General features: G+C 37.6%; 1 protein-coding gene across 5 annotated transcripts in view; it reads right to left on the bottom strand.

Moving 5' to 3' along the window:
- Positions 1 to 273: 273 nt before the first annotated feature.
- Positions 274 to 26,617, bottom strand: part of MDFIC (MyoD family inhibitor domain containing) — a 53,630-nt gene continuing 27,286 nt past the window's right edge. For 3 of the 5 annotated variants that reach the window (XM_063323219.1, XM_063323222.1, XM_063323220.1), the window contains exons 4-5: positions 16,746 to 17,021; positions 277 to 3,870 (exon numbers count right to left, since the gene is read on the bottom strand). In XM_063323219.1, the coding sequence (XP_063179289.1) occupies positions 3,623 to 3,870; positions 16,746 to 17,021 (524 nt within the window). In that variant the 3' untranslated portion in view covers positions 277 to 3,622. Of the gene's footprint in view, positions 3,871 to 16,745; positions 17,022 to 26,617 lie in introns of all 5 variants that reach the window. The other 2 variants (XM_063323221.1, XM_063323218.1) reach the window with 2 other exon arrangements.

Below are 26,617 nucleotides of genomic sequence, written 5' to 3'. Positions count from 1 at the left end.
GAATTCCACCTCAGTAATACAATTTCACTAAGGAATGAATTTGCCCTTTTAATGATGAACTTCTTTTTACTGTTGGAGATTCATGCTAGCACAGCTTCCAGTGCCTGAGTTGGTTTAGCTCCACCTGGGAGACGACTCTCCTTTACAGGCTCACCTTCTGTGCAAAGCACCCAAAAGCCAAAGCCTCCAGGAAGTCTTATAACAGAAAAAAAATCACAAATAAGACAAGAAATTATCAGTCAGAAGAGTAACAGGGTAAGACTAGAAGAAGAAGATATCCCAAAGTTTCAAAATAAAGATCTTTATTTCAAAATAGTGTTTGAGAATAGCACATCCAGTTGATAATAAAATACAAACAGCAAGTTACCATTTTTTCAAATGGGACAGTTTGCAGAGCTGAACTGTACTGAAACACTGTACAAGTTCACAAGAACTATTATAAAACAGACAGTTAAGTTCTGATGTTTTAATTTTATTTAAACTATATTTTCACATTTGTCTCCTTCTAATTCTGCTTGTTTTAATTACACAAGGTGCTTACAAGATTGTCTATAGAGAGAAAATTAAAAAACAGAATTTAAGAATATAAATATAGAAAGGAATTCCTTAAACTACATACTAATATTCTCTGCTACAAAGATACATTTTACAAAAGTGCTAATATCTCTATGACAAACAGTAGCAGATTACATTTAAATGTCAAACAAATCACACAATGTTTTACTCTTCAATTGTCGGTAATACTTTGATACTAATTGCTATGAGGGTTAATAAACACTGTTTTCACTTTCTAGTATTTCACAAGTGAAATAATATATCTGCACGTCTGTGTGTGTGCATGTGTGTGAGAGAGTCTGCACACATACGCATGTACGCATGAACAGAGTTCTTGTAATTATTATTTGTATTTTAACAGTACTGGAAGTAAATGCTTAATAGTAAATACAGTTCCCAGGTTTTCATAATTTCAGTAAATCAAGAAAACCTCTGAGTTTCTGTAAGTAGAAACAAGGGTTTGCGCAGAGCAAACCCTTGAGTATAAATAAACTTTTACGCAGCTAAAGGACTCCCTAGGTTGGTATTTTCTTTTATTTTTAAATTATCTCGTCCTGTGGTAAAAGTGATTTTTACTAACATCCAGTATTTGCTAAAAGCTTGATATGCTAATGTGCAATTTTCCAAACACAAAACTGGAACTCCTCCAGCAGGGCAGGACAGGAGACTGAAAGTCCTCTTGTCCATCCCTAAAAGCACAACCAGACAAGAAACAGCCACAAGTCCCATCTCTGTGGCCAGAACACGAGGAAGAACAGTTCATGGTGCTGCCTAGCCCCAGAGAGCACGTCCCCACCACCACGGTCTCAACCATAGACCAACGATGGGCGAAGCACTGTCTAGAGTTTTTCCAAGGTGCATCTAGTCCCAGTGCTCACTGTGATGCCCCCAATTTCCCCAGAGGCATTATTCCTTACAAAGGCAAAATGCCTCCAGGCGCTGCCACTCAACCAAGGCACCTCTTCCCCTTTCCCAATGTGGTTCAGATTTTTAGGAGTCATAATTGAGCCCCATGGGCCTGATTCTGAGCTCAGGGAATTTATCAATTTAACTATATGATTCCTTATTAGCCTGCCTATTACCATAATATCTTTGTGCTCTCTAGCTGGAGCTAAACCAATGGAAAATTCTGACATTAATGGAAACGTGCTTAGTTTATGCAACACAGATCTGAATCTGGACCAATACATTGAAAAAAACCAAACCCATAAGAAACGATTGTTCTAGTAACTATCAAAACCAGATAAGAAACCCTCTGAGTAAATCTGTGCTGCATCAGAATATACCACAATACTGCAGACGTTAAGGCAAAACGTAACACCTCCCAGCTCCCTAGTATAGTTGAGGATTTGGCTATGTTACCTTCAGTGATAACTTGCAGTAGTAGGCACTACTAGTCAGTGTTCACAGGGAGAAGCTTTGGTTAATATCAGACCATTTGTTGACTTAGCTTCACATTCCTGTGATCTTTAGCTTGTCACATTTGCATAAATTGAATTCACTACAGCGGAAAGAGACACTTATGGTCAATTCACTCAATAGAAATGTACTATTGGCTATCGATGACTCTTGTAACAAGGCCTAAATTTACGAGATCCAACAATCTACAAATGGGAAATCTGGAGCGTAGATAGGAAAGTTTAAGTGTGTGAGATCGAGATGTGTAGGTGGTTTACACAGAAAAGTTAATGAGCTACAGACATGGAGGAGAGAAACTAGCAGATGTTAAAGAAAATGGGTACCTTTACTCCCTAAATCTGGGAATGCCATAAACTTCTTTATGTGTCAGACCAAAGTCATTTCACAATTACAGAAAAACTTAATGGTGTAACAGGGAAAAAGTTGCCCACCAGATCCTAACTGTATTTTTCAAACATTTTAAATCACATTCCTTTTATTTTTAAAGGATATCATACATTTTTAAAATGTCCTTTTTTTACGCAGTTATTTAAAAATAACACTTAAAACGTATCTGAGAATAAACATTTTTGCATTTGCTTTTTGCATTCAATGACAGAATTCCTTCATGAAGTCAGTTTTAATTTCATGTTTATACCCTGTTTAAATTCTGCCATCCTCTGCGGATCTTTCTCACACAGTGAAGAAATAAATACTAAGTTATGTGATACTGGCTGTAAAACCACAAACACTGACAAGGCCACTAATGTAAAGATTTAGATTCTTGAATTAATTTCTGATAATTTTCCTTTTATAGCCAATTTTTTAAGATTTGTCTATTGGTTAGTTTGTTAGTCTAAGGATATATTTCATGTCTACATAGATTTCCAAAGTCTCTTTCGAAAAAGAAGCATTTCAAGTAGTATTAGTAATGAAGTAAAATGTAAGTTCTCTATTCTGGCTTGATTGATAACAACAAAATCTTGGTACTGTAGTCCATGGCAAAACTTACATTGACTTTAGTTTGCCTAATATTCCCATAGTATCAATACTGACAATGGAAAATACCAGGAATCTCTCCCAAACCAACGAGATATTCAGAAAAAAAGAAATACTGCCAATGTGACCACTGTAGCAAAACCAAGAGTAGACTCCTGACGCTGACTTTGAATTAAGTTTAAAATAATAGACCAAAGTTGCTTTTACCCCAAAGAGATTGAAATGAAGACATTTTGCTTTTCAGAATGCCTGTAAAGGCATGTTATGCATGGAGGCATTTGAGTGTTTAAACATTAAAGCTGGCAAAGGCAAATACTTAAGGTTTTGCCCTGTAGTCTCTTCTCTGACCAAAACCCGGCACTCAATTCGAATGGCAATTTTGCCCTCATACGGCCTGTGGTACCAGACCTATAATTCGGTTTCAATAAAGTCTTCCATTTGCAAAGCCAAAAGGAAGCTGGAATGTAGCTTGAGTTTCACGTACAAAACTATACAATTTGTGTTAGAATACATATTTGAGGATTGCTTTTAAAAAAACATATTTATATATAGGGAATTAACAGTGCAATACCAGTTGGTTGTGTGAAAATCTTACCTTGTCTTTCTTCAAATGTATTTAAAGAAAAGCTCTCCAGTTTTATAGAGAATAAAATAAAAAGGGATAAATGTTTCATGATGGGAAGCAGATCCCACAGCATTCCATGCAGATCTCCAAGCAATCTGAAGATTCACAGCAAGCGTCCATTATGCCACAGTCCATGTCACACGGGCAGTTACAGTCATCCCCCATCTCGTCCCCACAGCAACAGCAGCAGGCCTCCGATGTGCAGATGCCACAGGATGCTTGTCCCAGAACAATGTTACAGAGGGTAAGAAATTCACAGAACAAGCAAGCCAGGATACAGTGAACACAGCAATCTTCATACGTACCAGTTCAGTAGCATGCCATGTACGAACAAACAAAACAAAAAAACAAAAAAAAGGAAAGAAAAAAGAAGAAAGCATTAGTATGTTATTTTAAATCCAATTATATCACAATACAAAATAAATAGCCAAAAGCCAGTGGTTCAGAATAGACATAAGCTAACACCATAAGGAACATTTTCCACATTCAAGGTCACTTTTGCAGCCTAACTTGTCTCCAATTTAGTATTGGTTTTGGTGCAAGTTTCCTTTCCCCACTTCACTTCATGCAAATCTCAAGTACTAAACATCCACTTAGATCCATTTCTCCAGTCATTTATATGTAAAATATCTATATCTTTTATCTTCAGTCATAATTTCTTCCAGCAGGCCCATAAAGTGATTTAAATTAAAAAAAAAATAAATAAGAAAATCAGCTTATGAAGGAAACAAAACCTATTTCCAGCCTCTCCCAGTGCATCTTGCTCTTCTGAATCCGTTTTGTTGGCTTGCTAGTTATGAAGAAAAATAAGGGAGCTGCCACAACATTTCTGCTTTCTTTATAGTTTTATGCACACCTTAAAACCAGCATAACAGCACATTATATGTATTTCTGCACTTTCAACAATATATAAAAGATTCAGTCAAAATACAGATTTTCCTATTGCTTTTCTACACGAATCTCTTGGTAATCCTTTTAATGTACTACTTTAATCTTCAATAGAGTTCATACCTACTCCTGAACATCAATATCCATCTCATAAGTACTACTAAATTACATGAGGTAATTGAGGTGTCCCACAAACTCCGCAAAAAATATGGCACCCAAAGAGAAAATACATGCAGTAACTTCAAACAATTAATATAGCCATGAGACTTGACAGGAAAACACGAAGACTGGAACTAAACATGACTCAGTGAAAAGGAGACTGCAGGAGCGAGGGATGTACTCAGTCGTTTTCAGTCTCCTCCCATAGTAAGCACGTAAAATGCATAAAGCATATTTAATTTGTAAGAGGCAGTGAACAGTCATCCAGAAACAAAAGGAAAACTTAAAAATACAAGAAATGTTCAGGATAGAGAATTATTGCTCTTTCCTAGCCTCAGCTTTCATTCTTCTTTTTACTGATTTCAAGCCTTGAACTCCTTTAGCCACAGACAGTTGAAGATTGGGAAAATGTTCTGGGGACAATACTCTGCACCATCTCACCCTTTCCCTGTCCCTTCAGTCTATCACAGGTAGGAAATACAGGATATTGAGCTACATGGGCATTTGTTCTCACCACCTACAGATGCTACGTTCTTACAGTTCACAGGCTAGAGACTATTATCACAGGGGAAAGCTTGCAATTACTCGCAACAGTGATACAATTGCCAGGCCTCCTAAAAATATTCATAATGTCAAAAATCATAGAATCATAGAATGTGTTGGGTTGGAAGGGACATTTAAAGGTCATCTAGTCCAACGTCCCTGCAGTAAGCAGGGACATCTTTCACTAGATCAGATGCAGTAACTATGGCAAATACCTTGATTGATTCAAAGTACCTCTAACGTTGCAGGAACTTTGACAGCAGGATAGTGCAGATGACTTTACACAAGTAACCATGAATACTTACAGCAATGCAGTGACAGAGGCTCAGACTTGCAAAATCTGTCCCAAGAAGCAAGGTAGCTGATCTCTTAGGCCATACTAAACCTCACATTGCTGAGGATTGATTTCTCCTACTTACTACACTACTTAGATCCAAACTTAGCTTGGGAATACCTGTACTGCAATATGGCCACAGTCGTAATATAAATAATGAACACTTATGCCCAAAGGAAAAAATGGAAATATCAGGAAAAGCAAGAAGGAAAAAAAAACCCAACCTCAAAAACTCCCTACTACTGTGCAGGAAGTAAACTGAGAGGAAATCACAGGTAAGATTGAGCTGTTTTTAAAGGATGTTATTGCTTGCACTAAAAGGCTGCTTTTCCTGAAGAAATACTGTCGCTAAATAAATGACCTTCATAGAAAACCCAGAAGATATGTGAAATAAAGCTGGGGAGTATCAGTTCACTGAAGAGGACCAAAGCCAGACCGATAGCGATTAATTAGCTGGTTGTCATGGAGATGCTGTTAAATTTGTTCAGGTACAATCTCCTTTCAGATTTTCTTTTAATATGAAGAAAGAAGATAAAGAAGCCAAGAGTTCTAAGAAGCCTTCATATTTGAGGAACTGAGATTTTTACTATTTTGCATCTTTAAAACACGGCTGAAAGAAGATAATACCACAACAAATTTTGTTCTACAAATGTATTTTTAAACGAAACACCATAATAAATCTTCATGTGTATCAGCATTGAAAATAAGATGCCCAAACAAATCTTGCCTGCTTCATGCAAGGATATGTACAATTGCAGGGAGAGAAATAAACATTCACATAAATTATAATATACATATTTATTGATGGCCAAGAGACAGAGTTCATAGGTTAAACAAAAGGGACTACACTCAGATAGCACCTTCTGGACCCACAAAAGAATTTTTCCCTCGTAATCTAAAAAAACACTAAATCAGTACTTCCAAGAAGAGTCTGTGTTGATTTAAAAAAAGGTATTTCGAAGATAAATGCTATCAAAAATGGTCCAACACACAGGAAGAAATTTTGGCCATTAGTGCTATAGTGGACACTCTGTGGAGGGTCTTTCTTTCCAATTCTTCTTCACTGATTGAAACACTAAAAGGATTTTTTTACCTACTGTTTATTTTTGTTTGCCTCTCCCCAGATGGCAAAACTAATTTTCCATTCAGAAAATCTTTATATAACAGTTTTACTTAACCTACACAAACACTTAACACAAAGCGGAGATACCCTTTACTGCTCTCTTCATTCTTGCAATGACTCATTCGTACAATGAACATAAACTTTAATCCACATTTCAAGGACAAACCTGAAATAATCATGCTTTTATATTCTTCATGTTATTGACTTTTAATAGCTATCCAGGTAGCAATTATTTAACACATGACAAAGCATGCTGTTACCTAGTCCTACCTAACTTGCTGAATTCAGAACCATGACTCTAAAGGTCTGCAATACATTTGAATAAAATGGGTGGAAGAATAATTTCTTCCATGTATGACTCCTTAGCTTCTTATCTACAGATGTAATTATAAGGAAAAGGAAAAGGTACAGTCACAGTTGTTTTTTGTAATAATAACAAATCTACATGCTACCCAAAACTCACACATCCTTCTCTAATACCCATATTCCTACAGCAACCTGTCAGTTTCATAGAAAAAATTATATATAGCTAAAACCCACTTCCTTTGGTTGCTGTTGCAGGGTGGTGGAATCCAGCCATGAAGAAGAAGCTATATAAAGTTCCCTCCAAAAGAGATGACTTCAGATTTTTCATTACCATGTTGGACACCACTAAAAAATACTTCACTGCTTGCACAAGATTCTCTAATAATTCTTTCCTGCTTCCAAAACCAAAGAGACTATTTTAAATTACAAATTATTTTAAATTTCAATACTATTTTAACATGTTGAGAATAAAGATTATACTTAACTTCCACTCTTTGACCTTACCACATCAAAATCCTAATAGTTTTTGCAGGTGAGTGAATTAATCCAACTGGAACTAAACTTGATTTATACATTTGGGAAGAATTTGGAAAAAAAAAGTAAATCTGATGATCTTAATGTCTGACAATATGTTTTCTGGAAACTTTGAATATATTTTAGTCTTTTCTGATAAAGAAATAATACAGTGATACCAGTTATGACACTGTATTAATGTAAAGATGTGATAGCTTAAAATGATCTGTTTCTTTAAGTTCTTTTTTGTTGTTGTTGTTTGAGAATTGGAGGTTTTCTCTTTCTTCTTTTCCCATTAGATATACTAATGCAATTTAAGGATTTGGTGTGTGCCTTTATCCAGGGCCAAACTCCATCTGCCTTGATGTTCATGATGCAGTACTGTTGATAAATAGTGAATTCCCATGTTTCTTGGGGTTTAAGTTTCCATTACATACTTTCACAGAGAAAGAAGCAATTAGTCTATGTCTCACTACGTAAGCCCACCATTAATGAAGATAAGCTTTTCCTCAGGACTTCCACACTACACCACACCAGTCTCAAATTTCCATTGCTTTTCAGTTCTTCTATTACACTTTTCTCTAATTAATGTAGAAATGCAGCACAACAGGCCGGCACTATCCAAAAGTAAGGATGTGAGGTGTCAAACACTGTACAGAGGTATGCTTTATTTTTAAAAAAACAACCAACCAGCCAAACCAGTACTTCTGCCCTAGTTCCTTTATCACATGCATTTATGATTTCATCAAAACACCATATCACATTGTGATGAATTACGATAGGCTTGCTCTGTAGGCAGTGATAATATATTTTATTAGACCAACTCACATCTGGGGAAAAAAGATGAGCTTTCAGATACTCAAATTTATCTTCAATTATCCTTTCATTTTGCCTGGGATGAAAGTTAGACCTGAAGTTAAAAAGGTCACCCCATGCAGCACTTTTAAATACCGATGTAAGTAAAGCTGTTTCCTTAGTCCTTTGGCACATCCCCAAAAGTTACAGATTTGTTAGGGAACTTCATCAAAACTGTTAAACAATGCCAAGGCAAATAGAAACCCAACCAACTCATCCAAGTTTTTGCGGCTTATATCACACATGCACATCCAGCTACTTTGTGCTGATTTAACCGAAGAGTGTATACAGTACCTGTAACGTCTACTTTAACTGGATTATAAGTGTTACCTCAGACAATATCCAGATAAGAAATAGCCTAAAATCCCTTAAAACAGTTTGCACGCTGTTATTCAAAGCCCAGAGGGCCCCACTCTCTACATTATCCCAGTTGTAACAGCTATGCTCGTTTAAGGAAAAGAAACAACATCAACAATAAACCAACTTTAATTTCTGTCCATGACTTTAAACATTTGGACTTGCACACCACTTTCGGTTTCTAAAATCTTTGCATACAGATATTACCTTGATATCCAATTCCTTTTAAGCACCGAAATACATATTCCTTTTACTTCAACTTCCCTTTTATCACCTGCTCGTCATTTTTATGAAAAGATGCAGCTCTGCCTGAGAACTAGACTTTTAAGAGAACCATTGGCCATCGAAACTCTACAAGGGATGCAGAAGTTAAACTGAAAAATGTACAGAGAAACATGCGTGCAGGCTGATCTGTGCTGCTTTTGTAATGTTTGACACTAACCTGTCACAGACTGACCCAATAAGCTTTCATACCAAGCAGGCAGGTCACATATGATAAAAGGTTTTCATGTCTGCAACGGTAAATAAGCTCACTTACAGGATGGCGACCTTGGTCGCCTTCTTACTAACTATATTCACTGAGTTCAGACAACTCAAAACAAATCTCCAGGCACTCTGCTGTCTCACAGCGAGAATCAAAAAGGGCAAAACCGCAATCAAAGTGGCAGCCGAGGTCCTCAGCAGGGGTTTACTCCGGGCCCCTGCAGAGCCCTGAACAGAAGCCCCAGCAGGTGCTACAGGCATCCTGCCGGCTGGCGGCGGCGGGGATGAAGATGTGGCGCCGACGGTGGAGAAAACCCACAAGCCAAGCGGCACTGCAGGCAAAGAGACAAAGAGAAACCACCTGGCACAAGTTTCTTAAAGGTGTGTGTTACACAGAGGTGGGGCAGCAGCAAGCACCACTCCATCACACCACCACTCCCGCAACACACAGCTTGGTGTGCAGCCCCTGCTACCCATCCCTTTCCAGAAAACTCCCTGCACTGAAGAAAATGCTCAAGGAAAAATAAGAAATGCAGAAAGAACAAACTGACCTGTCGCATGGAGTATAGTTATCCCTAGATAACAGAGCTACTTTTATTTAGATAGGGGAAAATACAGTTACAAATCAGAGAATCATAGAACCATAGAATCATAGAATGGTTTGGGTTGGAAAGGACCTTAAAGATCACCCTGTTCCAACCCCCTGCCATGGGCAGGGACACCTCCCACTAGACCAGGCTGCTCAAAGCCCCATCCAGCCTGGCCTTGAACACTTCCAGGGATGGGGCATCCACTGCTTCCCTGGGCAACCTGTGCCAGTGCCTCGCCACCCTCACAGTGAAGAATTTCTTCCTAATATCTAATCTAAATCTTCCATCTTTCAGTTTAAAACCGTTACTCCTTGTCCTACCGCTCCACTCCCTGATAAAGAGCCCCTCCCCATCTTGCCTGTAGGCCCCCTTTAGGTACTGGAAGGCCGCTATATCATAAGAGATATTTCAGCATTTCAAAATAGAAAACAATCATCTCTATTGATCAAGAAAATTAAAATGTTGCCTGAACAGGCAAATTACACTGCAAAATGCATAGAAACTTCCATCAAAGCTTGTATTCTAAACTTTCGATACAGATATAACCTCAGGAGTAAAATGATCCAGTTCAAACATACAGATACACTAAGAAACATGCCAATTTACAATATCTAAGGCTTCCTTAGAATACGAAGCTTTCATTGCCATCACTCATGACTGCAAATACTGAGACTAGTTAGGCACTAGCTAGACCATAACCTTATAAAATGGATACTGTGGGAAGACATTCTTTCTTTACAGGCCCTGTTTTCCAGTCACTCCTGTCACACAACATGTAAATCACCTCCCAAGACTTCTATACAAACAAAAATACAAACCATGCTTAAAACAAACCACTCTTCTTAAAAAAAAAAAAAACACCTTCTTAAAAATCACAGGTTTGACCATATGTTAATATTATTTCCCCACTGCCTGATTGGCAACTGCGTTTTGATACAACCTTGTCTAACAGAAAACCCTCTGTTTAGCACTTCATGCTCAGGCAGAAATCCACTTTGAATCAATTTCTAAAAGGTAACAAGGGAAATTTTGGCCCAAGTAGAGAGATTTGCAGGATACTAACTAAGTAGCTGCCTAAATGCTACTTAATGCTACGGGATAGATTTCAGAAGTGTATGTATGTTTAAAAAAAGAGAGAGAGAGATGGCCAGCAGATATTTCTGCAACGTTAGGCTCTTCATGGTGTAATGCGCACTCATACTGAATTTCAGTAAATAATACTAATCCAATAACAGAACAGTATATAAAAGCAAAATTACTGCTGCTCTTGTGGCACTCAAGAGGAAAAAATAAATAAATAAATAAAATCTTATTCAAAATTGTATGTCCAAAAGGAAAGTAAAGGTGACTGAAAACTATTTTTCGGTTTATACAAAGTTACATAAACCAACCTAAGATGCTCCTACTTCAGAGGTCTGCTACCTTGCTAAGAGAACTACTCATTACTTTCCATGTGTACGAACCTAGTTGTTCTTAAGACCCTGGCTTAACACAAAGGCTGTTTCATGGTCTTCCTTTGTCTTCAGCTAAGTCATCAGTATCACTTGGGATACTCTAATAAATTAACGTAGTCAGCAGCATGAGTTAAATAGTAGCCACCAGCCCCATGCTTGTATTCAACATCTAGAACAGATGAAGTTGCATTATATTAAAAAGAAGGGGGAAAAAAGTCTCGTTCAAATGCACCCTGAAATGTTGAATTTTAAACACTGGATTTTAAAAAAACCCCACACGTTGGGTGAGATTGTTCACCACATCTCTAAGCTCAGTGGCACAAGATACACAGCGCAGAAGGTTGAGGAAGGTTGCTTCAGGCCTTGCTCCTGGAAAAGCACGAGTGGCAACTTAAATCTGGCAGCAAGGCTACATTGCCTGTCCTTCCCCAGAGCCTTGCCCCCATGCTGTAGGCTTTCTTTATCTACCTCCCTCCTGCATCTAGCCTTATTGTACTTCCTAAGACCTGTCTTGAAAAAAATCCTTGAAAAGAAGGTGCCTTCTTTGGTTTAGAGAGCCTGGGAAGGAATGAAGTGAAGATCTCACCATACGTATAAGAGGTGGCTCATGATCTGCTCACTATAATTTAACAAGCTACCATCTCCAGATGAATACAGCAATTATGCATGCTCTCAGCCTTTTGAATATGTAAAGTACCACCCTAAACTCAAATTATCACAAGTGACTGGAGTTGTGGGAGCTACCCTGACAAATGTAGTAACTTGTGAGGTCACAGCAACTTGACCAGAAGTGAGAGCTCCATTTTCAAAACGGAATTAAAATCTGTATTCCTTCTCTCCATCATTAACTTTTTATAAACGATTGCTTTGATTACAAAAATGCATGACATCAAGCTTCACAAGGTTTTGGTAGGAAAACTTGGTTTGGTTTTTACAAAATAATTAATGCCTAATTAATTTTGCCCCCTCCACCCTCTTAATTAAATTCCTCTTCCCAGTTTCTGGGAAATGGGAAATTTCCCAGTTTCTTCTTCCCACTGCCCAGTTTCCTCTTCCCTTTCCTCCTCCTGAAACACATATGTATGTATTCAGTTTTAATTCATTTCCTAATATCTAGATTTACTGTTCAGCTGCCACATTGCTGTCTCCTTCAGACCTCTTTCCCTCTTTAGGTTGCTTTGGACAGGTACCACTTCCAAACACAGCAGCTAGACTCCCTTCTTTTTACTCATTTACAATTGCTTTTTCAGCTTTCCAAGGTGTTTCTCTACGCTCCGCGTAAGAGGTGCAAGAGAGTGACAATTCTCTTTGCTAGTGGTCTACTGACCAGAGTTTTGACACTTCTGATGTCAGTAATTTAAAGTATTATTAAAATTTCTTTGAACAAAAAACGATCTTTATTCCCAATATGCACTGAAACCTATCCATCCCCTTTTAAAAATCTTTAGAACTGAAACAGGGTTTAAAAACTGCTTTTTAAGAGAGGCACTCCTACTATTTCATAATTCCTTTGGTTTTTTGTAGTATAAGTTACAGAGCTGACTAAGATTTCTTCAGGGACAATATGGATTAATAATAGATGCAGAGGAAGAGGAGAGCTGGTGAGTGCACTCACACCCTCCTAAGCCTCACTGGATGTGAAAGTGTTTCTAAACAGCATATTCTGGAATGCTGACATGACTCCATACACCACAGGCTCATTCAAAAAGGCAGATTTTAAAGCTTTTCTACTACTGCTACCAAAATGTCTGTTACATTTGAAGCACTTCCAATGCAACTTCAATTACAAAAGTTCACAAGATGTGATCTACAGCACAAGTGGAGTTTGCAGCTGGAACAATTAATAAAAGGGTTATTAACTATGGTGCAGGGATTTTTGTGGGTTGGAGGACTGGGGGGCTTTGTAGCTTGCATTAGGGCTGTCTAGTACTTTGGAGACCAACAGGAGCCGTAGTGACCTTCTTCATGGGAGGATATGACATCATTTACCCAGGAACACTAGACTTCATTTGGCTTTCTGGGATATATACTGAAGTCTGCAGTATATGATGCAGCATGCTGCATTTGCTAACCTTTTAAATAAGGATAAGCCCAAATACGCTCCTGCACAGGACAGGGGGCAAGCCTTGATTCTACCCCACTTCAAGCACTACCAGGTTGTTCTGTCAACAGATAAGATGTTCTAGAGCAAAATAACTACCAGATATGGACTTATTTTGCATTACAAATAGGTGTAGTGCTCCAGAAATATTCACATCTTGTCTTTTAAGAAGAACAAGAAAAAAGCAGGTTTTGGGAGGGAATAAGAAAAAGTCAAAAATATTTTCTCTTTCCTAAAGTCTAACCTCAGCTGGATGACCATAATTTTCACTTTTCTTCCTTCTGAGGGCATAATCTATTTCTTTTCTCCAGATACTTTGTTTCACTTAACAAAACCGGTTATTCTTCTGATTGGCAATAGAGCACAGCACTCAAGGTGGAACACAAGGCAGATGAAGTAAAAATGCATGGCATATATTTTCAGTGTTCTTTTTAAAAAGCAAAAACCTATGAATCAGATTATACATTCCAAGGTCATATATAAGGAATAGCAAAATTAAAGTGAACTGGAGTATCTGAAAGCGTTCAGGTTTACCTGTATTTCTTTCTACTAAAATTATCTGGACACTATAGTAAATTGAAGTAGCTGAGTTAATTCGGGTGATTGATTATTCAATGCTTACAGTACAAAAATTAATATAATTTATCTCTTTCTGCTTAAGATTACATAAGAAACTGCATACAAGTTATATTATTGTACTGTATGGACGTGCACAAAGATAAAAGCACATCTTCAAGCAAACTCAAACCCAGCAGCTCTTCAGCAGTAACCAATGGCTTGAGGTTAACATGGTACAAATTAAAGCAAAGCCAAGCAGTTAAGCAACATTGCAAATAATTTCCAATTGTTTCCTATCTTTTCCATCTTCCTGTAAACCTTTTCAATAGTTTCTACAGAGGTCTCATTGGATCAGAAGACACAACTGCTCACAAAAATATCTTTTTGCCCACAAAAATATGATTCCCAATACGAAGAATCTGTAGATGTTATGTTCAAATTAATTTGTGTATACCAGTTTGAAAGAGTGTCTATGCGATCCTCAGTCACAGGACTTTCTAGTGTACTCTTCCGGTTTTCTATAGTGAGATGTATTCATCAAGTACATATATTGCTGGTTTAAATGCAACTAAACTCCTTTGAACAAATAACCTGTCTAATTAGACCAAGTTTTTTAAGTGTAGTCTTCCAGAAGTAGTCATAAGGGATTAACATTTCCTAAATTCATGAACATAATTATTTTTAAGTTATGGATAAACATTTTTTCCTTAAATAGGGATCTCTTCTTTGTGTTATTTTAGATATTTCAACTGACCACTGCCAGAGTCTCCAATTATGCATCTTATCAAAAAAATGATGGATGATAGAACAAATTACTTGTCTATTGATACTTCCTGCAAGGTAACACCTTGATAAGAAAATTACTTATAGCCTACAGTTCCCCCATGCAGCCCTACAAGGTAAATCACTGAAACGCTGAAGAAATTGTCAGAAGGTTTGTACAAATACCCTAGATATACTTTAATCATCGCACAATAAAACTTGTGCTTCACTCAGATTAGTTAACGGAAAACTTAGAGCAGGATATATTAACAGTGTGAGTCAAGCTATTCAGAGCATATAGCCAAGTTCCCACATTCAAAATGAGAACATTGCAAGGTTAGAGGTATAACTTGAATATATTTAATTTTGGCTATTAGGTGACTCAAGAAATTACATTGGCAGTGAGGATTACCCTGCATTTCTGTACTTTGAAAGTACGTTAGTTAGACAGTGTGACAACACAATGTAATTATCTTCTAATCAGACATACTTTTAAAAATATCAACATTTATGACTGAATATAGAAAATTGTATATTGGCAGTTTCAGGCAACTAACACAAGCATGTGCTGGATATCAAAATCAGACATTAGAATTTACAGCTATGTCTGAAGGTATCTTATTAATTTTCTCCTCAATCATTCAGTAACTTGACATAATCATTGCCAAGGTTATTAAAAACAAACAAAACCCGCACTAACGGTATTTATTCCAATATAATTTTAGAAGGAAAAAAAAAAAGGAATTGCTTGTATAAATAATTTTATAAGGGCATGAGCAGGTCAGGCACTGTCTCTTTAGAACTCTGTAATTTCTTTTTTAGAGGCTGAATTTGCTAAATTCAGAGGCCTGCACTTTGTACTAGTCATGAGAACAGATCCAGGTCTCTTGACTTACAGTTTTTTGATATAGAAGATACTGATAGAGATTGATATAGATTGATATTGGGCCGGAGGGTGAACTGGATTTCACATAAAAGAAAGAGATAAGGGGAATATAACAAGTACGAAGTTGTGATTTTGGAAAGAGATGTTAGAGGACTGAAAGTGCAATAGAAAAATAACAGTAGGTTCTTGAAGACAAATATGAAAATAAACCACAGCAAGGAGGCGCAGCCCACGGCACAGTCCGAGAGAAGCCGTTCAGGATATTACTACACAGATTCTCTCAGTAGGTTTGATTGAAGTAGTTGAAGTCAAGAGAAGTCACCCCACTGACATCAGTAGGCTTCATTCAGGCCACTACGTGCAGATCTTCTGATCCCTCTTCCTTTCATCTAGGCTGAGAATCCTCCCCATTTCACTGAAGAGTACCATTTCCCATTTCTCTAAGAATCTGTGTCTGTACCCACCCTCCAGAGTTTTTTTAACCAGTCGTATCTATGCTTGCCTCAAACTGATAAAAATTTATAGAGCCTCTGCGCCCTTCTGTAATGGGCAGGAGCAAAGCCCGTTGAGTACATTAGTGCTAATGGGAAGGCAGTGGATTGAGGAGAGGCTTGAGAACTTTGGGACCATTAGAGTAATTGCAAGCAGTGAAAACATACACACACAGCTAAAACATAAGGGAAATTATTTACTTTCGTTTATTTAAGCTGTGCATAGGGATTATGAAGCTTTTTCATGCAAATTATTTACAGCCCAAATATAGCATAAGGCATGTTAAACACTGAAGCAGAGATCCAAATTTTATTACCTAGTGTTCAGACTTCATGACTAGTCAGAATATCTCCTAAGAGAACATTTTAACAGCAAACTCGACCTTCATGGAGCCTGCCATTACTGGATTTAAGTATTTACTATGCTTTGAAATAGTGCTTTACCGGTTTTTCTGGTGTGTATGTGACAATGTTGACAGGCGTTTCTATCAGTTCAGGATGCTAACTGGAGAGACTAAAACATTATCAGACTATGTTGGCCAAATGTTTGAAAGCAAGAAATCTCCCGTTGCTTCAATTTCCTTCAAATACTTAATATTTTCCTTTGGGGAAGTAACTTGTGTTTTATCATAATGATTTCTATTTGCTTCTGGAGCATGAGTCATGCTCTTCAATTATTTTCAGTTGATTGTGTAATTATAGTGAGAATGGGGTTTGGTTAGTCTTTATTCAGTTTGGGGTTTTTTAATAAGAATTTCTGCTTACCTTCAGGTGAAGTACCTGGCTTTTGAGAAAACACAGAGCTTATTTTACTCTTCTTGCTGCTGTTGCTGTTGACGGACAAGGTGGACTGAATTTTTCTGTGCATTTTTTCTGAAACAGGAGCTGAAAGTTTTCTGTTGTCTGCAGGCACGTGCTTGACCCCGTTGTGAATTCCACTTCCATTACTCAGACCCGCATGGCCATTTTGGATTTTGCCACTTTCTTCCTCACCCCTTTCCAGTGCTGACGTATTCGGCTGAGGCAAACGTTGAGGTTGTGCTTAAAATGAAAGAAGGAAAGAGTTAATTTCAACTGTAAATTGATAACTGAACATTTTGGGCTAGACTGGGAAAGCAACTTTCATTGCTTGTATTGATCAAAGAATAGACTGAAAAGGTAACATGCCCCCATCAAAAAAAGAATGCAAAAAATATCTCTAGATTAAAAATAATTATTAGGTATTCAGAAAGCACCTCACGTCTGTATGAGGCTTAGATTCCCTCTTCATCACTGCATGGAAAGGTTCACAATGCTCTGTGAATTAGACAGAAAGAATAAGGCAAGAAATTTAAAGAAGGAAAAAATCAGGAATGGGAGAAAAAGTAGCAAAACTGAGATAAACTTGGGTTAAGGGAGCCAAATGAAGAATGGGGGGAAAGGCAAAAGGAGAGAAAAAGGTATGGGAGAGAAGATACAGACTGCAGTAACAGAAGTGAAGCTGCAGGTTGGCCAACCTGCCAGTCTTCAGAAAATAACCTGAGTGACAAGGTAGGGCTCCCCCCCCCTGACATTGAACAGACCGGTATATTAGAGAAGAATAAGAGTATGCAGGTAACTAACAACAGTTTGAGCATAAATTCATAAAGATTGTGTATTGCTGGAAAGAACAAAACCAATCAAAATCTGATTTTGTGGAGAAGCTGATCCACTAATGAGAAGGAATGTGCATTCAAACACCATGAGCCAGAGTCTCCCTGACCATATTCCTCAATTCAGAATCACGATTTGAAAAATGACTGTAACGGGCCAGTTGGGGCTTTAATGGCAACACACTGATATGGTCAAAGAAAAAAAAATACCAAACCTGTCAAGGCAGGAATCTGCAGGGGCCTGGTTAAGACTCCAAGAGTACATTCTAATGAGAGCACGGAACTTGACCATTCTTTGCTGAGCTACTGTATCATAAAGGAGCATATTTTTAATAACATGGAAGATACATTACCTATGTATTTAAAGTCTGTATCTAAACAAAGGAAAATATGCCGGATTTTTTTTATGTAAAGGTTTGTAAGAAAAAAAAGTAGTATCCAATTAAAGATCCTTATTCAGAAAAAAAATGCAGACTTTGTTCAAAAACTAATTAAACTATACACATCGTAACACAACAAGATTTCATAATCAAAAAGCATCAGCCCAATCACCTCTCCTAATCAGAACACTACTGTATCATGGCTTGGACATAAAGAGGTTTTCAGACAGTCCAATCTTCAACAATTTATAAATCTAATATCAAGGAAAAAGCCCAGATGCTACTGAACACTCAACATAAGAGAGATTAAACAGTGCCAGCAGTAAAGAAAAACAGGGCTGCAGCATTCTCTTTTTAGAGAATGAACTTTCACATCCATTTTCCAATGATTTCACAGCATTGCTTCATATGTAGATTACACTGTGTCCAAGATAACAATATGTATAGATAATTATAGTTGGCTTCCTCTAAAAGAAACATTGCCACTGATCAACTCAGGTACAAGTGACCGAACTTTCGGACAAATGCTACTGGGACACACAGACCCACGGTCTCTAAAAAGGCTCTCGGTTCTGAATTTGCCTATCAAACCCTCCGTGCTTCCTTTTTATCAAGGGCACTGATATTCTCAGATTGCTTCCTCCAACTATCATAAACTTGTCCCGATTAAACTTCAGATAAATCTTAAACTTTAACTCCTGGTCACGTTCACAGGCAAAAAGAGATATTTTTCATAACAGTTAAAATATGAACTGGTTCATTTTTTCTTGCCATTTGATTTTTTTAGTCACTGCGACTAAGATTTTAGGAAGATGCCCTAGACTACCCACATCTATGTAGGTCAGAGTAACCCTGATTGAACCTACTTTACAAAACTGATAATTTTGTGTTGCAGGAAAGGGCGGGGTGGGGGAAACATTTATGCTTTAGTCTCCCCAGAGATGTTGCAGGGTAGACAAAGATTACTCCTTTCCATTACCAGCAGTGGCTGCTAACAAACCTCCAAGGCAACAGAGCAGGAGTACGAATGCTATCTGGCACCTGAGCATCTAACTGTTGCCCAAAAAGTTTTTGATGGCAATACAGAAACTCCTTCACCTTTCAATTTTGCACAAGTGCTCCCAAAACCTATGCATATGCATAAGCAAGACACTTTCTGCACTGTGGAATTCCATTTGTAGCATATATTCTGCTAACATTTCCAGACTATCATAAAAGCCCCAAACCAAGTTTTTAGGGAGTTTTCTCCTACCTGAAACAGGGTTCTTTAAATCATACTACCAGAAACCCTTTGTGTTGGAATATGTGCAAAACAAATTTTGTTTAAAAATTAATCAAATCCTTCTATTTTAAAAATTGTCAGTATAGATGTAACTACAGTCAAAAATAAAATCCTTATCAACAATAGGAATCAAAATTTTTACTCTCTAAAGTTCAGTGCTCATACTTATAGCTTTCCATAGCTTTATTTTGATTATCCTGCTCAAATGTAAATTGTACTATTAAATTGTGTTTTTCACATTCCATTTAACAATATTTCTCCACACTGCACTGCTGCCTACAATTCCCAAATGTGGAGTGGTGCAGTTGCACCAATAACCTAGAATTACTGGGGAGGGGTTAACTGTCCTCAATAAATAACAGCAACAGACTATACTGAAAATTCTGTATGTCTGGACACACAAGTTTCTAAAACTGACAGTTATGACCTTTTCCAAGACAGCTAAATTTGTGGTGGCAGCTCACAATTGTTTGCATATTTTTGGTGCTTTGCTTCAATACAGTAACTTGGCAAATTATCCAAAATTCCACCTTCAAAGTTAGGGTTGTTTCTGTCAAGCTGTGGGTGAATGGGATGTCTTGGGGAATCTTAACAGTCATTTGTGTTTGCTTTCATTACTATTTTTACTAAATTATTTGGGGGGGGAGGCGGTGGGTTTTGTTAAAGGGGTTTTCTGGTTTTGTTTTTTTTTTAATAATCATGTTCCCAAAGTACTCTTACTTCAGTCTTTTAGCATTTACATACAACTTTTTAGCTGACTGGCTTTACAGTATTCACATGTGATACGCAGGTCAAATCAAAATGGAATAAAACCCCAAATGGATTAGTTATCTCAATTTAAATTTATTTTAACTTTATTGATAATTTTGCACTAGGGAGACTTGAATCTTATGGTTAAAACACACTTGAAACCAATTAGGAACCATATGACCGCATTCTAGCATAAAGAACAAAAGCAATTGACAGTTCCAAGATTAAGCTGCAACCACTCACTTTAAAACAGAAATATTTTTACCTTATTTTTTAAAGGTTGTGTATATCTTAAAAAAAAAAAGGTGTAATATGGGGAACGACACAATGCTTCTTAAAACACAGTGATACCCAGGGACTCTCACTCTCTCTTTAATGATCCACTGCTCTCATTCAGCTGTCTTTCTTTTTTCAAATCTTTACATATGTGACAGCTCTCAAAAGTAGACCATAGACCATCTGGCATTTTCAGAGGTGTAACTTGTGCAAATTCAGCTCTACTGGGAACACAATGCTATCTTCTGCCTGCGTTATAAAAGATACAATAGAATGTAGAACTTATGAGTTGTTTTGAATTATTCATTTTTTGCCTGTATATTCAAGAAATTTTACAAACTCTGCATTTTGTACTACATAATCACATGCGTTAAAGGTACAAAGAAACTTTTTGACACCTCTTTTCTACAGAAAGATGGCATTTTGTTTGATATGTGAACATTCAGCGCCTGTTATATCATTCTAAACAGGCCGTGTGCTGCTACAAAAGATCCCATTTTACACCCTATGTATGAGCAAAAATTTTATTCTTGATATTCAGTAACTAATGCAATACACATCAAAATTTCAAATATGAGTTGGATGAACATTCAGCATCTTCAAATCAGGATGGCACTGGTCACTTACTATACGTTAAAGATTTTTTTTTTTAAAAAAATCATTCCTCGCACAACATAGAAACATTGTCATTTCAAACATCCACAATGAATAGTTTCAAATGTCCTAAGAAATACTGTGCTTTTTAGGTTAATGTGTTTTTAATCTTTAGCAAAAGCAGTAGATTTAAGTCAATATTTTATACAGTGCTAACACTAGTGGATTTTCAATAAGAATGATAAATATTGGATTAATGATTCAATAGACTGAATCTTTTTTGATAGAAAACTAGCAGATAATGTAGCTAGTAATAACTATACATGAATCTGCTGCCTGTGGAAAAGCAATAAAAAGCCAATATATTGCTATAGCGTATAATCTATTAGCGTGTTTCACTGCTTCCTTGTCATTGGTTTCCTTGCAAAGTGGGCCTTAATACAATAACTTCTGCTGTTATTTAACTGACTTTACATAATAATTTAATTGTGAGGTTACTATCTGGTGAATAAATATTCCAGTACTAAGCATTTACTATGGTTTTGATGTTTTTGAAGTAACTATGTGCCTTCTCATTCAGAATGTAAAATCCTTAGCACAGCTTAAAGAAATATGCACGTCTACATACATACTGACAATACATTGTTTACACCTTGCAAAATAACAGCTATTCTTAGGAGAAAAATCCTGATGGATGCATTTAACAGAAAAATATATGTCAACACAGGGAAACTCCCAACCGAAAGAGGACAGTCTAAGCTATCATTAGGGATTTTAGACAAAACACAAAAACAAACATACACGGAATACAGACTCCTCAGAGTCAAAGTGAATCAAAAGAAAACATCAGGAGGGAGAGAAGAATTGAGACAGCTAATTAGTAGCCTAATCACATCAAAAGCAATTCCGAGGCAGCTGATAGAGATGCCCGTGGAGTTTGCTAGGCTGGCCAATGCCACCGATGGAAAAACTACCCTCCGGTTTGCAGCCTGGGTCATCTGACTGCGTACCCAGAGAGGTCAGAATGGTGGTTTTCTTTGTTTACGACACAACAGTTTATGACATCAGATCAGGCACAATATTTTTGCAGGTGGACTAGGGAGGAATAAAATGGAGGACTCCCGGGTGTAAAAAAATGTAACCTTTGGTATTCTCAAATATTGAGAAAATACAAAGTATCATTTCATTAGAAAATACCCTCAACACTTCTCTGCCTCCCAAAACAGCTGCAACCACCATGAGAGGATGAACTCCTTTGAGGAAATACAGAGGTCCTGCTTGGGTCCGTTAATGCTGAAAGCCAAGATCTACATGCTAGTTTGAGCTGGGGAAACTGTTTGATCTCAGTGGTAGCTGCTCCTACTCCCTCTTCATGGATCACACGGAAGAGACCACATGCAAGGGAGGTAAGAATCGGGCCTCTGGATTTTATCAGCGCTTCTTCGTAACACGAAGCTTGAGGGGAAAAATAAAGCAGATGAGAGATAGTCATGGATTGCACAGTAAAACCAGGGGCTGCCTGGATTCCAGAGTAAAATTAAGGTGATTCCAAATTGCTTCTGGAAAAGACATAAATTCCTGAGACATAAAAGGCAACATTTCCAACTGACTAGCAAAAAATCTTACCTTTTCAAAACTATTACAAATTGTATGCATTCATACGCTCGATAAGCATAAAACTTTAGTCGAGCTGGGAGAACTCAAATATCTCCATCTCTCTCCCTCCCCACTTTTCTAACTAAAATCCTGACTAGTCTCTACATGGATCTTCAAACCACATCAATAGTTTTCTCTGCCTAGCTATCCAGAATATTAACATTCAGATTACAAGATGTACCTCTGAGTCAACCTGTGAAGTGGCTTTTGTCAGCAATTATTTTTGAATATTTTCTAGGACATAAATAGCATATACTGCAGCTTCCATATCACAGAAGGCATACATTAACTAAATAACAAGGTACCATCAAGGTACAATCTATCTTTTAAAATCAATTTTTTACACTGAATTTTTTATACCATGCTGACTTTACAAGGAAAACAAAGTACCAACTAACAGCATCAACCACCTTTTTAGAATTGCTTCTTCTAAGACATGAGGACGTCTTCAAAATGAATACAATATATTATTATGAAACAGGATGGCCTTTGTAATGAAAATACTGTAGTAAAATTGCTGGTACGAGTTTTACAGGACCCACACTGAGAACACTTTGTTAAAATACGTCTGAGAACGCATCCAGGGAACACCAGGTGTAACAGAAATGGGGCTGGCAGGGGACAAAGGGAAAAGACATTTTATCCCGTCGGCTCTCAGTCGGTGAAGGGCTGACAAGAATGGCAAACGCACGTCTGTGTGTGTGTTTATGGGTTGAGAAGGCGACACAAGTGCATGAGAAGGTGCCAAGAGTACTCTTAAATCTGTGCAAAGACACCTGCAGTGCCTTCCTTTGGAAGCACTGCAGGACCTTACACGCTGTTTGAAGGGTTGCAGGAATTGTATAAAGATGTCTTTGACGTACCCAGAAAGAAGCAGTTACCACAGGGAAGCATGAAAAGGGCTGGTAGCCAGAGGTTTACAAAGTTGATAGGTATTCCCACGGAAAATGTAGAGTGAATTTCTCTATTTTCAAATCCTCTTTCCTGATATGATTTTTCAAAATGAAAAAACGCATGCTGATTTTTTTAATGACAGCAACAGTACATTTTTAATCATTGCTGAAATGAGTAAATCCTTAACATTTTTTATTACCTGTCTTTTAACAATGAAATCAAAATCCAAATATCCTTTTGTCTTCTAATTACCATTAGATTATCAGTAAATTCGCCTTCTTTATCATACACAAATCTTACAATCATTAGCAATGTTTTTCATGAGACTGAAAATAACGGCATCTATGACAAACTTTGAAGACTATTTGAATATTCTTGCTAGATCACAATACATGTGATATACAAATAAAGATGACTCACATAACGCAATGATTGTTAAGCCACATCTACATCAATGACACATAGTTCCTACTGTAGCATACAGTTTTTCATTTCTTGAGAACAAGTAGCAATAGCTCAGCATGAAAAATCCAAGAGAAGAGCCAAACACAAGACAGGACATTGTTGGTAATAGGCACTCAGACACCTGGGGAATAAACTCCTATATAAAGCTGTGTTCAAAAGTGGGAAATTTTACTCCAAGCTCTCCTCTTGCAACATTTGCCTATCCATTTTTCTCCCCGTACATGCTGCTAGAGGACTGGAAAAGAACTGCAGTCTATTTGCTCTAATGTTTCATAGCATTACGACTACTTAGAGCAGTGGCAACCATTGCACAGACATGTGCAGTGGCAGGTTAACTTGTCGTCACCATTCCAACATTTCATGGTGTTTCATACATTTATCAATTACTTCTGAAGGTGATTTTTTTTTTATTTAAGGTGAAATGCCTATTTATTTCTTTATTTTCTACATAGGCAACTTATTAAGAGGCATAATGATCTTTTTGATTTTTTTTGCTGTTGTTGTCGTTGTTATTGTTAAATCTTTATAATGCACCATGGCTTGTAGAAATTGGGTAAGAGAACAAAATAATACAAAAATTAAAAATCAGATAATTAGGCTTTTTGTTAATTTCTACATTAATTTCTATAGTGCTGAAAGTTATTTATTTCTGAAACACAAATAATCAGTAATTTAGTAAACGTGAACACAGTCCCCAAAATCATAAAGGATACAAAGGGGTGCCAACCTAATACTATCCCACCTCACCAAGGAACTGAATGCTTTGCTTCTGGAGCTTTAATTTTAAAAGGAAGGTTAATTAACCACTAGACTCAAAAAGTAATTCAAGCTGTTGGCATGACAATTACAGCAGTTATGCAATTAGTACCTGTTACAACATACGGTTATACCACTGCATAAAGACACACTGGTGTCCCATGGAACTCAAGGCACTAAGTCAAATATTTGGAACAGTTTTGATGCCCCTCACCATTGTGTTACTTGTTCCCGAATCAAATAATAAACATCAAAGAGAAGCTACAAACAACAGGATATCGCTTGCTGGGTATTGCCTCATAAGCAGCACAGCAGGATGTACCAGACAGGAGAGATAACCTCAATGTCATTAACAGCCATAACCTGGGCAAGTGCACAAACAGGTCCTCTGGGCTCCACCACCTCCCGCTCCCTTCCTCAAAAGCCACGGACAAACTAAACTTCACTGCAAGAAAAAACATGGGATGGTGAGACAAATAGCTTCTCAGCCCAGCACTAGCCATTCGCCTTTGAGTGAGAAAATACTCAAAGGTGAAGTTTATTCTCCACTGAGTTTTCAGGCGATGAGATTACAGTGTTCAGTTAAACTTACACAAATACACACAAAACCTGGCTGTACTTGGTTTAAAAAAGAACATGAAGGCAAATGCTTGAAATGAGCAATTCCCTTAATGTTCACTGCTCCCTTGATTTCTAGCCCTCCACTCAAGTAAGTGACAGAATTTCGGAAGACCCGAAAAAGTGCTCCACCCGATGTGTGAATCTGGCATCCTCCTCTTAATGCCCTGTCTTTTGCCATCTCTATAATTCTAAGTAATACCCAATGCTGCTATTAACAAAACTAAAAAGATGCAGAAAGAAAAAATAGGAGTAAAACCAGGACAGCAACAAAGAGGGGGTAATGTAGAAAGGTAGCAGGATAACACGCAGACTATCAGCACAAAAATAGGAATGCGTACATTGATATCTGAGCTTCTGACCCCTTTGCTGCACTTATTTTCTCTCTGCTATTCTTTCCAACAACCTAGGGCTGATGCTGAGTTTGTCATCAGCTGATACCAAGTACCACAAAACCAAAGGAAGAAACGAGAAAGCACAGCTGCAAGGAAAATGGAACAGGAGAAGCAAATGGGCAGTAACCACGAGGAACAGGCTAAAACTTGGGATTTTACATTATTAAAACAATAGTAGGGCAAAAACATCAAAAGAAAAAAGAGCAGATAGCAACCACCCAGAAGAAGACAGCACTGGAGGGGAAGGAGACAGAAAGGGAAAAAATACATAGTGAGCTGAGCCACTTCAGTCTGTGAGGGCAGAGAAGAGTAGGGAAGAAGAAACAAAAAAATTCACAAGTAAAATCCCACTAGAGCTGAAGTATTTGCTACAACTTCTACAAGTAAGAAAAGAATTAAATGATAAATCACTAGATGATAAGCAATGAAATAAAACGAAGATAAAAACATCATACTTAAACAGTGATCTAGAGTTGAAGCAAGAGTTCCCCTTCTGCTCGAGGTCAGAGAGGCTACTGGAGCCCAGGCCAAAAATCAGCCACATTCAGCAATAGCAGCATGATGGAAAATGGAAATTCTGTGTCAGAAAGCAGGGCGAGGACTTGAGGTCCACAACAATAACTCTTCATGACCCAGCCTGTCATTACTACAGACTGGAGAGTTGATAGATTGATTTTTCAGCAGGAAAAAAAAAGATGTGGGAACGTAGCAAAGAGTGCAGAACGTGTCTATGTGTTTCCCAATCCTGAAAAAGCAAAGTGTGAGGAGAAGGAGAAGCCATATGCATCTGCACGGACAACATTAAACACACTGAGTTAGTCTCTGCTACAGACGTCCTTCAGCTATGGGAATTCCCTCATGGCAAGCAGGGTCTAGGAGATGGCCGCAGGACCCCATCACCGATCCCACCTGGCTGCTATGCCCATAGAATCATAGAAAG

Source organism: Chroicocephalus ridibundus, chromosome 1 (assembly GCF_963924245.1).
Source record: "Chroicocephalus ridibundus chromosome 1, bChrRid1.1, whole genome shotgun sequence".
Classification (NCBI taxonomy): Eukaryota; Metazoa; Chordata; class Aves; order Charadriiformes; family Laridae; genus Chroicocephalus; species Chroicocephalus ridibundus.
This window is presented reverse-complemented; position numbering and strand designations above follow the sequence as displayed.